Here is a 12,298-nt window from a genome sequence, read left to right as displayed (position 1 = left end):
TCCTTTTTTTAAAATCTTCATACTAACCTTTGGTCTTACTGACATGTAAGTTTGCCACTCCCACTCTGCATTTAAGTTTTTGACCACCTAAGTACAGAATACATTTTTTTCTCAGCATATTTTAACTGATAAAACTGTGAGATGTTTAATGAGGATTCAGACAGCCCAGGAGATACATGAATACTATCCAAAGTCTGAGGACTTAAATGGTCATCACAGTATAATCAAGGACATTTATCTGTGAGATTACCTGATATCAGAACAAGTGTAGATTTGTCATCTGGAGCTCAAAAGGATCCTAGAATCTTCTAGACAGTAATTCACAAAGGTTATTCTAGAACAGGGCCTCAAATTTTCAGTGGGGAACTTTGAAGTATGAGTAGGTGTCTACACCTCCATACTGAGATTTAACTCTTGGGTGGGATCTGGACCTGAAAATCAAAGAATTCTTTTTAAAAGCTGTCCAGGTGATGTTAATTCTGAGCTGACAATAGCAATGATTATTAACACTTATCCTATTGACTCTTCTGGCCCATAGCTCCTCCCTAAATCTGATATCAAAGGTTATTGATATCAAAGACAAAGAACATTGTCTTCACACTGTTACTAAACATGATAGAATATCAACATTTCCTTGGCTTAAAGCAACATAGTTTCCAAAGAGTGTTTTTCCATTTGGTAAAGTGGTAATCCAAGTTGCTACTCCATAAACTATTTTCATTTGGAATGAAGCAAAGTGTAGCACCCTAACATTTTTTCACATATTGACCTTTGTACAAAAAGATCCTTTTCCTGCTCCAGTCCATACCCTCATTTTACAAATGAGGACAATGAGGCACAAGGAGATTAAATGAGTTGCATAGGAGCTTCATGGCATTCTTCAGATTCTGAATTGCTGAGAATTTTTTGCACAATTATTTCAACTTCTGTGGTATCTCTGGCAGGAAAGACATTCATAAATGATCATTTTGTGTGCCTCACATTCCTAGCAGATTCTTATGGACCCTGCTTTTGCCATCTTTTGGGTGATGTTTTGGAAGAAGGATCTAATAACCTACCTTCGTTAGTAGACTTTCATTCAGTTCTTTGTACCTAACATGAACCATGACAGAGATATTAATCATTAGCTGAGACTTTATGGGATTCCTGAGAAAGAATGTATGAACTTAACAGACGGGACCAAAGAAACTGGATGATGTAAATCTTCAGCAATATTAAAAAATTGCAAGTTCAAAATTTGTAGATGGAGTAGTTCTGTTGTTAACATGTGATTGGATAAAGACATCTCTCTGGAATTCCTTCTGGTTATAAAAAGAGGCCATCTTAATTGGCTTGTTTTTGTTTGTGGTTATAAACTATTCCAAACCTTCTGGTTTGAATTGCAGATTATGGATTATTTCATTTCAGTCCTTCACAAGACTCAAATTGAATTTAAGAAAAAAGAGAGAGGGAGAGAGAGAGAGAGAGAGGAGAGAGCCGAAGTTTTATTTTAAGCTTTCATAGCATTTGACTAATGGCTATATTCAATTCTATTGCTTCATCTGCCTTTGTTGGAAATCTGCATCGTACGTCCTTAGATTTAGACATCATAAATTATTGAATGGATTTGATTTCTTAAAAATAGTGTCCTGGCATTTTGATTGGTTGGCAGTGAGGACTCTTCTTTTACAGTCAGATTTCCAACTTCGCCTTCCAAATGTTGTAGGGTATGGGTCACCTGCAGTTGAAGAGGCAGAACTGGACAAAGCTCTGCTGATGAGCTGCAGAGGTCTTCACTTGAGAGTCTGGTGAAGCAATTAAAGCTCCAAGAGTAGCTTGGAGATTTACTAGGATGCAGCATGTTGCGGTGGTTTGTTAAAGTGATTTCCATTTGGCTAACATTTGATGGGTGAGTCAGAGGTAACTTTTGAAGAGAAGGTAGTGGGGAAATGGGTCTTGAATAAATCTTATCTTAGAGCAGAGGACCATGCAAGTGGTGCCTTCCAAGAATGTCAGAACGTGAGCTTGCCTCCCCTCTCCCCGTGGGTGCGACAGGACCATATTTCTCGGATGGAACGACTCACTTGTCTTCTTTCGGGAAGGATTAGATTTTGACATAAGATTCTGACTCTGACATCCTTTCAAGACATCCTCTGAATCTAACCCTAGTTCTCTGGACAAAGCCTCTTGTTTTATTCAGAATTCTCAAAGCCAAAGATGATGTCATATAGTTTTAAAAGGCTCCAGTTCCTGGAGTACTACCAGGAAAAAAAGTCATCTTCCTTGAATTCAGTCCACCCTCAAGGTGTCCTGAGAAAGAGGCTGTTTCTCAGAGCAACCCAGGCAGACGCTCCTTTGACTTCCTATTTCCTACACATCCTTAAACCATGGAAGCACAGAGGACCTACAAGAGTCCTGATTGCTGTTTCCAGACCAGACTGTAAAAATACTAAGATCACTTCATCCCCGCAACTTCAAAGGGAGAGAAATCAAGGCCCCAAGCTTGTGTCTTGGGTTAAAATAATTTTCCAGTTTTTTTTGTTTGTTTGCTTGTTGTTTTTTTTTGTTTGTTTGTTTTAAATGACAGGATAGTTTCATCAAGTGAAATCATGGAAGGGACAGATTTTTTCCCAGTCCCTGGACCCATTTTCTTGGCCAGCATTGGCATCATGAAGAGTTAGTTTTAGGCCACGTTTACAACACCACCTGCATCCTTAATGAGCAGTTTGGAAACCACTATATTCATAAGCAATAAAAACTTTATGAATGTAATAGGAGTAGAAGGATTTTCTCAGAGTTTCTTGGGACTTACCACACTGGGGAAGTAACTGTCAAGTGTCTTTGAAAGGAGATGAAGTTTCACACACAGTTAGATTGGTGTGTTTTTCTTGGGTGTGGCCTGCTCAGTTTTTCATATTGTTTTAAGGCTAATTTTATGAGGTTATGTTTCCTGCTAAATTATGAGCCCTTGAAATCAATGACATCTCTTTCTTTTCCTCTCCCTACATTCAACCCTTCATTTCTCCTCACTCCCCCGCCCCCCCCCCCCCCTGCCTCTGTACCTGGCAGGGGAGACAGGTTGATGTCATGAGTCCCTGTCACTTAAAGGAAGACCTTAAAGGAGATGATAGGAGAAGATAATCCAAGAGAAATAATGACTTAGATGAATTTGGCCATTTTCCTTAGCAAACAAAGAGCCAGAAGTTCTTTATACTCCTAAAAACCTCAAATAATATGAGGTCAGGTTGAAACATGAACATGACTGGGAGACCTGATGTTGTCATGGGAGGTAATCAAAGTAACCCCAGGCTGGAGCTGACTTTCTAGCTTGATGAGGGGGAGCTAGACAGCAGGAGGCAGATAGTGCTTCTGCCCCAAATGGGGCTTTAAAGCTAATGCAAACTCAGAGAGGACATTGAACAATGGAATAAAAACCCTAAGGAACTGCATCATCAGGCATGAAGAGAGCATATTACAACAGAAAGCACATTTATACCACTGCGAGCACAATGCCCAGTAGCTGGGCCAGGATGAGTTCTCATGGTCTTTCCTCACTCCTTACTGGCCTCTGAGACCCACTGGGGGGGTCTCTCTATTTAGACAATTGGGAAGTTTAGACATTTCCTACTTTAGAGCTCATGTCAGTGTTTGAATTAAAAACACATCTGGGCACAAAAAATAGAGATGTGTACCCAGGAGAACTATGTACTTAAAAGCATTTAGCAGTTGGAAAGAGCACATTTTATGACTTTCCTGTGGAAAGAAAATATCTCAAAATGGACTGATTCATCCAGGCCAGCCAGTGGAAGCTCAGTAAACAGAGAGACCACTTCCTTGAAGGCCCATCCCTGTCTTTGCTCCAGATGAACCCTCACTGATAAAAACTGAATTTAAACCCCAAAACCTGCTTGAAGGGGGCTAACACAGACCCCTAGCCAGCTGCACATGGCTTATTAAGGATGAGAGGTGCTGGATGCTGGCTTCCTGCTGCCAGTTTCAACCCTAGTGCAAGGAAGGAGTCCCCCATCTCCCTTTTTGATAATTCAATATTTATTCTTAAAGAAGTTTTGTCATTTCTGTGATAGGCAAGTGTTGGAAAGGGTCTTCTGTAGTCTAGATGCTAGGTTGTGGGAGGAACCATGGTCTGTTTCCACATCTAAAACATTCCTATCACCAGTAGCCTCCTAGCCATTACATTTTTACAATCTGTATTCTTATGTTTATATAGTTGGTGATTTGTTTAGTTTTGGTGGCTCCTACCAGGATACAGCTATCATGGGTGTTGGGTTTTTCATTGTTGCATCTCAGCTGCTAGCACAGTATCTAACAAACAGAAGATGGTCAATAAATGTTTAGTGAATGTATGGATATGTGAATGAAGTCCCATATGATTGGGACTTATCCATGACTCAGTGGTGAACATTTTAAAGAACTTCTATTCTAACTAGATACACAGTGGTCAGGATGGATGGAATCATAGTTTTACTTAATATTTAAGAAAGCAAACTCTCACACTAGTCATCCCACCCACCCCATAGATTCTTGCTGACTTTTTTGCTATGCTATTTTCCCAACTCACAAGAGATCCAAAGCTCAAATTCAAGAATTTGTAGTGGATACTGTGCTTTCCAAATATGTTATCTGCTTGATTTGTTCAATTGCAAAAACCCTCAGGTTCTGTGTTGTCCCCACTGCTGCATGAGTGGGTTATTCATCAGGTCATTATGATATGAGGGCTGCTTTGATATGATGGGGAAAAGTTTGCTCTTGGGGCCCTAAGACATGGGTAGGATTCCTGGCATTGTCCTTCTGCTGCTGTGTGTTCTTGAGCAAGACAGGCAGCCTCTCTGATTCTTGCTTCCTCATCTGTGAATGAGATTCCTATCATCTGCCTCATAGTCTGATAGGGCATTAAATAATATCATGGATGTTAAAAGTGTAAAATATGAAATACAGTACACAAAGAGATAAAAAGAATGATGAGTGATAGTTTCTTCTGAAGTGATTGCAGGGACATAATAGACTGTTTTCTGCTGTGCTCCCCAGGGCAAAAACCCCTCCTGAGTGAGGAGAATATGGAGGTGTGTTTCACGGGGTCTCTAAGGGCTATCAGGAATAGCATAGACACTTGGGAGGGGATTCTATTTCTTCTTCCTTGATACAGACATTCCAAATAGATCAGCCTGAAATTGTGTTTCTTAAAAGGTTGAAGAAAGATTGTAATTAAATATAAAATAATTACCAAAATAAGTATTTTCAGTGTTTTGAAAGAGGTGTGAAGCCATTTGTTATAATATAAAACTAAGCTACAAATAAAGGAGGATTTTATTTTCAGTTATTCCTGCTCGTTGATGTAAGATGTGATTCTAATGAGAACTATTGAAGCAAATTGGCTCAAGAATGCTTCCTGGAAAAAATGAGCAGTGCAAAACTCACATTGTCTTGAGGTCCTACTTGGACCTGTTGAGAAGGGTTGATGGAAATGAGCGGGTTCCTTCTATTTGAAATGGAAAAGCCATCATAAGCTATCATAATTTTAAACACCCTCTTTTCTACCTTTGAACATAATTAAGAATCCCTGGTTGCAAATTGAAGTGTTTCCCTCCTCCCCCCAGATCGCTGCCTTTAGCCCTTAAGTGAACTCTGCTGGCAACTCAGTGGGTATTTTTTCAAAAAAAAAAAAAAAAAAAAAAAAAAAACCCTACTTTGATTGTATTAAATGCCACTGGCACCTTCAGCATGCCCTGCCCCCAGCACATTCCAGTAACAAAGTTTTCCTGTAACTCTGTATAGAATGTTCACTGGGACCTTATAACTTGTGCTGTCTTCCTAGTTTCAAGGAAACACTAGACTTGCTAGGATGTAGTAAATGATGTGGTTTCCCAAATTAATCATTTGCCAGATCATGCATCTGTTATTTTGTAGTATTGTAGTATCTGAATTTATGTACAAAAATAAAATTAAAGGAAAAAAATGAAAACAAAGCCATAGTGTGCCATACAGCTGTTTGTTTTTATTCACCCAACTCAATAACATACACAAATCACATTTGAACTTTGAAATATGTTAGTTTTCATAGGATTTGATCAACAGCCCATTTTCCTGACCTAAGTGAATAAAAATAATGAGCTTGTGACAGGCACACTTTCAGGTTTCGGTTTTGTGTGGTGCTTAGAGGAGCTGGCATAAATATAGCCTGAGATGACTGTAAATTCCATAACCAACTTACTCATTTTAATGAATTTGTAGCATAATTTTATTTAGTGTTAGAAGTAGACAAAATATCACATAGTTCAAAAATCAGATGGGACAAAATCCTCTTTGGTAAAGAGTCTCTCTACCTAGGTCCTTGGCCACCCATTCCCACACCCCTCAAGCAACCAGTGCTTGTTCTCATTCATTTAAACAGATGAGCTAAGATATGCTTTAGCTTAAACTTTATTTTATTTTGAGGCTTTATCACATGATATAAAAGAACAGAGTTTGAGACCTCGGGGGCAAATAACTACATGACTGTCAAGGGAGATGTGTCAGTTGAAATGCACTGAGGATGACAAAATATACAGCCCAAAACAAAACCCCATTTTGATGGTGAAACAAAGCACTGAAAGTGAGCTCTCGCTTTAATACCGTCAGTTTCCCCATATACTATTTGGCCTTCTCTGTTTCTGGGTTTCCAGAACAGCCTGTACTCTCCTGGCTGTTGCATATGTATTAAAGCCTGGCACTGTGAGTCTCCTATGATGCAAGATTGAATTTCCCATTGCCGTTTTTTCAGATAACAGCCCGCCGTCAATGGAAACATATTTATGATGAATTAGGCGGTAATCCTGGGAGCACGAGCGCTGCCACTTGCACCCGTCGACATTATGAAAGGTAAGATGCCCTTTCTTGGAAAGTCCTTGCATAATTCAAAGTGTGTTCATTGGAAGACGCTTCCATCAAGGATGTACAAGAGGAAACAGAAAGTACCCCTCTAGCATTTTGCTCTGCGTACTGCCTTGTGATTTTTAAGGAACATGGCTTTCTTTGGTGGCTGGATCTAAAATTAGATGTTCTTTCAGTTTGGTTTATCCCATGACCACCTGCCTAACATGCCTTTTCTCCCCCATGAGCATAAATTACCCAGTCTGTTTTCTGTAGGTTCATTTACTATGAGAAGCTTCAACTTTAGGAAAACACAGGTCTGCAATGTGACTGTGAAGTTGCCATGTAACTGTATTATCTTTGCAAAGTACGCATTTCTTTAATAAGAAAATTGGCCCCAGATAAGATCTGCTGTTTTTCCCATGTTGGTATTTTTCTTTTATGGCAATGCTTTTGACCCAAGAAATCTTGCCAAGTTCTGTGTGGTTTAGTTTTCTAACAATTTCATCTTTCTTCAGAAAGTGGTAATAATGCAAACAAGAAAGAATGTCCAGTTTCGCTACTATGAAACTTGTATTTGTAGGAATATTTCCCTTTTGCGTTTGGACTACTTTACCCACACTGCTGGCAAATTCATGCATTATTCTTGTTCTGAGATTCAAGCCTGTACTTTAAGTTGTAGCAACTTCCTTATCACTGGCATTTCCTTGATGAAGTGTTGACTGACTCTTCTCCTTGGTTTTAAATTCAGAGCTTGTGAGAATGAAGCAAGAGAGAGAGAGAAAGTGTGTGTGTGTGTGTGTGTGTGTGTGTGTGTGTGTGTGTGTGTATACAATGATCGTGGGTGGAATGAAGTCAAAGCACAGTGAGCTGAACAAACCAGGTGGTTAACTTACCAGATTGAGAGGTGAAATACAACAGCTGAATTTATTGCTTGCTCTTCACATACTCAGTTACTGTTCCAACTTCAACCAGATGCTTAATACCCACCTTGGAATCAAACAGATGAGTCTTCAGATAATGACATCAACTCTGAGTTGTATTTCTTTTGAGTTCAATTATCCTTTTATCTGTATTGCACTTAAATACAGAGCCTCTTTTAGTACAGCCATTCAAAAAAACTTCGAATGTTTTTGTAGGTATAAGCATGGTAAACTGAGCTGGGTTTAGTACCTCATTAAAAATTCCCACAAAGTATTCCCAAATGATTGTCTTACTTGACTGTGTTATAATCCAGAGGATTTATAAAAATTGGTAACAAGAGTTCAAATTATTACTCTTCATAGTGTTTTCAATATAGTGTGAAAGATTTTTAAATGTGTTATTTTTCTCAGAGTTTAATACAGAAATCCACATTCTCACTGCACGTAACAGGTACACAGGTACACACTGGTGTTCCAGTAAAGAGTAGCAGTGGGACCTCAGGTTATGTTCTGTAAATAGCACCTAAGGATGCCAGAGTCAGCTTGTTTTTGACATACAATCAAAGCCTTAATCAGAACATTTTCATTAGAAACACCGTCTCTGTGGTCAAATAGCTTGTATTCTGATTGTGAATCTCCCTCACTCAGTATGTAAATGTCCCCAAAATGTGAACCATCACAATTAAAGGACCAGATAGCATTTAAATTTGAAAATTTTTACTTTATGAAAAAATTGATTGTATCTCAGCTGCTAGGTAGCTCACCTTGTTAATGAGTGAAAATTAATCAAATGTATTACAAATCATTGCATCATCAAAACACAAATAGGCCAGGTTTGGGATGGAAAAAGGATTGAATCTAAAAGATGTGTGTGTGTGTGTGTGTGTGTGTGTGTGTGTGTGTATGTGTTTTGAATTTATTCAAACAGTGGTCAGGATAAAATAACCTTTGTCTTAAATGAACTGCCAATATATATTTTCTTGAAGATTATGGACTTTGTTTCATGATTTACCTCCTCCTAGAGTAGCAAAATCCCAAAGGCTTTCAGCCAGTCAAATTGGAAATTTCTAGTAGAGCTGTCTCAAACTTCAGCAACTAAGAAACATCATTAAAGATTTTTTAAAATTTCTTTTCTACTCATTTTGGGGAGCAGACTGGATATACATAAAGATTGAGTATGTCTCACTGTATTAAAATTTTTTGAAAAGCTGTCGCATTTACTCTTCCAAATCTAGGAATTGTCTGGGCAGTCAGGTTCCAGTAAGGAAAATAAAAACCACACTATGCATTCAACAAAGAGAATGGATTAGAGGAAATTGCTAAATAAGTGCTGGTATGAAATACTGTTCATATGGAGGTAATAATCAGAGTTTCCCTAGGGTTGAGGGAATAGAGAGAAGGGGTTGGAATAAAGTTTGGAGAGTAGGCTTCAAAGAGTTGGGCTAGAGTTCAGATCCTTTCCAGGGAGAGGCACTCAACTAGCACAATCCTTCAGGAGCTTGGAGGAGGAGCACTGTTTTGCTGGGCTCAGACTAGAGAAGGCTGTGCTCTCTGGCTGGCGTTAGACCTCAGAGGACTGTTGAGAGAAGCTAAAGGCTAGAAGCAACTGCAGCTGCTAGGTGAGTGTCGAGCTGCATTGAAATGAACAGCAAGTAAAATGCAAAAAGGAGGTCCCTTCTCCCCTCTCACAGCGTGCTGGGGTCCCATTTACAGAACCTCAGTAGGAGGATAACTAACAAAAGAGACATGTAATGTGCAGAGTCCCAATCCCAGCATCACTGTGAAGAGCTCAGAGGGTGAACTTGGAGTTGAGAGACAGTCATTTACTGCCAGTGGGACTCCTAAGATGGAAATCCTTGCCCAAAGCCTGAAACCCACATGAGTGCACAAGTGTTCCAGGGTCATTAGCAAGGTACTAACTCTTCCTTGGCATTTCCTTTTGCCATGAAGGTATTTCTATGTTTTTGTGGCCAGGTCATTAAACATGCCAATGGTTGCAGATGATCGATTTTTTAAATCAGATTATATGTGCGGTGGTGGGAGAAGAGCTTGGGATCTACAACTTTAGAGATCTTACTACTTCTTGATGTATCCACCAGAGAAGGGCTTGGGACAACCTGAAACGTCCAGGAACTTGAACTATTTCTCCTTTGGTTAAAGAAGTTGTGAAGCTCTTGGCTAAAGTTGTTTTTAGTGATTCTGGCAGATTTCATTCATTCTGGCTAGGTGCAAGTTCTGCTAACCCAATTCAGAGATTACTAGGTTGATCAAGGGCCACGTTTTCATGAAAGTTCCTGTTGTTGAGAAGGATCAGGGTGTTATGGGCAAACCTCTAATCCGGACATATCCTTGGAAATTGTTAAAGCTTTCCAAAGCAGATCAGGATGACTGGGGGTCCTTCTCTGCTGCCCGTTCATCTGGTCACTAATCCTTTTCACTCTAGTGAAACTTGGTTCTTTGCCTATTTCCCTCCCACCAGCTTTGCTTTCCTAGAAGATGAAGAAGAAGAAATGAATGATCTACTCTGCATTATACACTGATTTATTTTTCATGCAGTGTGGTTCATGTTTCCAGTAAATGTTTTCATTTTCCAACAAGAAAAAGTCGCTGGTTCCTTAGTAAATGTTACTTGTATATTAGTTGGGCACTTTTGGTTTATTAATGAGTGTAATAATGAAAGCGCGGGTTGTGGAAAAGAATCAATGGGTGTTTTTATTTAAGGCATAGCAGAAATGGTACAATGCCTGTGAATGCATCATTGTCGCTGAAGGCCTGACTCGCCCAAACTTGCCTCTGATTGGTTTAAATCAAATAGGTCCAAGCACTTCATAAAAATGTCTTTGTCAGCCTGGTTCTGCTTCTAAACCTATTCATCTCTGTCAGTGTTTAATATTAGTACCAGGCTCCTGGCCATAGTCCATTAGTACTGTACTTAATTGCTCATGTTACAGATGATCACCAATATAAAAAGCATTAATGTTTCCCCATCATGAGACTGTTGCCATATAGATGTCTCAGCCTCAACAAAGCTTATGAAGTGTGGTTATTCTAGATATTTCTGGCTCAGGATTTATAGATAAAGTTAGAGTAGATTAGAATGCCAAAATAAAAATGCCCATCTCCTCCTGGACAAGACCCTTCTAAAGGAGACATTTTCTTTCTTGTCCAGCTCTGTTTAAGGTGCTTGATCAAAGGTGATAAAAGGTACCTTTTATCAGTAAAGAAACAAAATAGTTACTTTCATAGAATTCTCTTAGCTTGATTTTCTGGAATGGCGATTCACTTTAAAGGCTTTGTCTTTACATGCAGATTTGTTTTCTTTAAAAAAAAATGTTTTTTAAGTACATGCAGGAGGGAAAAAAAATCTTTACACAGAATACCAGATTACTGGTTTTAATTTTCCTGAATAAATTAACTGGTCTGTTTCTGTGGAGCACATGAATTTGTTATTAAGGATTTTAAAAGAAGCATTAAGGCAAAAGTACTTTATGATGTGCTTTTTTGAGAATTTAGAAAATCAAAATCATAAACAAATGGATTTGTTTGCGGGGAAATGAGCAATTACCCTTTATCTTCTCGTATACTTGATGCCCAATAGCAAATTCTAGCCTTTTGCTTTTCCCATAATCATTCCTTGTGTCATGCCACATGACTGAGGCTCCTTCTTTGCCACAACTTGGAATGGAGTGTACCTAAGCCAGATGCATTTGGGCAGAACCCTAGTGACAGTCAGCTGGAACTTCAGTCTCTTTTTTTTTCTGCAGTGGAAGGTAGGGTGTGGGAAGTTCATGTTTTGAGTAAGATTAAGTATGTGCTTTAAGGTAAATGCCAAAAATATATCAGGTTCTGAGGAATTCAACTAATATTGTAGAAAAGTGAGGAGAGCTACAGTTCTGTTCATGCCCAGGACAAGATTTGGTTTATTCTTGCTCCTTTTGATATCCTTGAAGTCAATACATAATTCAGAATGTCACAGGCAGGATCTCAGCCTGTTAGAATTGAGAGTTCTTCAACGAATCCTCCTGACCATTGCTATTAGATGAGGTTTTCTGACCCATCTGTGAACTGTTTGCTGCTGGCCTGTGATGAGCTAAGCACAACAGTTGTGATAAGCATTGATATGCTGAACTAGCAGTTTTTATGGCTGCTGAGTATAATAAAAAATGGAACTTGTATTTTGATGCCTTTTTAAATTTTTCATTTCCTGTATAATTTATTACTAGGGTATTTTACACCCTGTAAGCAACAGGTGGGAAATTTAAAAAACTAGCCTCTTACCCTTCATCATTGGAGAAGCTCCACACCAAACTCAGACATTTACAGGGGCAGGTAGTATAGATGAGTACTGGTAGTCAGATGGGAAAGTGGGGAGACACACACACAGCCCAGGGCCAGGGAGGTCCAGTTGGATCAACCAATGCTGTTACTTTAGGCAGATGCAGTCAGAGTGCTTTCAGCCCTTATAGTGTTTTCTGGATATTTATGTGAGATCAGCTCTCTTACAAATATTGGTTCAGTATTTCTGAAAA

General features: G+C 39.1%; 1 protein-coding gene across 2 annotated transcripts in view; it reads left to right on the top strand.

The window, feature by feature from the left end:
• ARID5B (AT-rich interaction domain 5B) overlaps positions 1–12,298 on the top strand; it is a 180,013-nt gene that overhangs the window by 147,316 nt on the left and 20,399 nt on the right. For both annotated transcript variants that reach the window (XM_037497967.2, XM_037497968.2), the window contains one exon: positions 6,758–6,855. In XM_037497967.2, the coding sequence (XP_037353864.1) occupies positions 6,758–6,855 (98 nt within the window). The remainder of the gene's footprint in view (positions 1–6,757; positions 6,856–12,298) is intronic.

This window comes from Talpa occidentalis, unplaced genomic scaffold (genome assembly GCF_014898055.3).
Source record: "Talpa occidentalis isolate TD23 unplaced genomic scaffold, MPIMG_talOcc4v2.1 talOcc4.8, whole genome shotgun sequence".
NCBI lineage: Eukaryota > Metazoa > Chordata > Mammalia > Eulipotyphla > Talpidae > Talpa > Talpa occidentalis.
The sequence above is the reverse complement of the archived record's forward strand: the minus strand, read 5'-3'. Positions and strand labels throughout refer to the sequence as shown.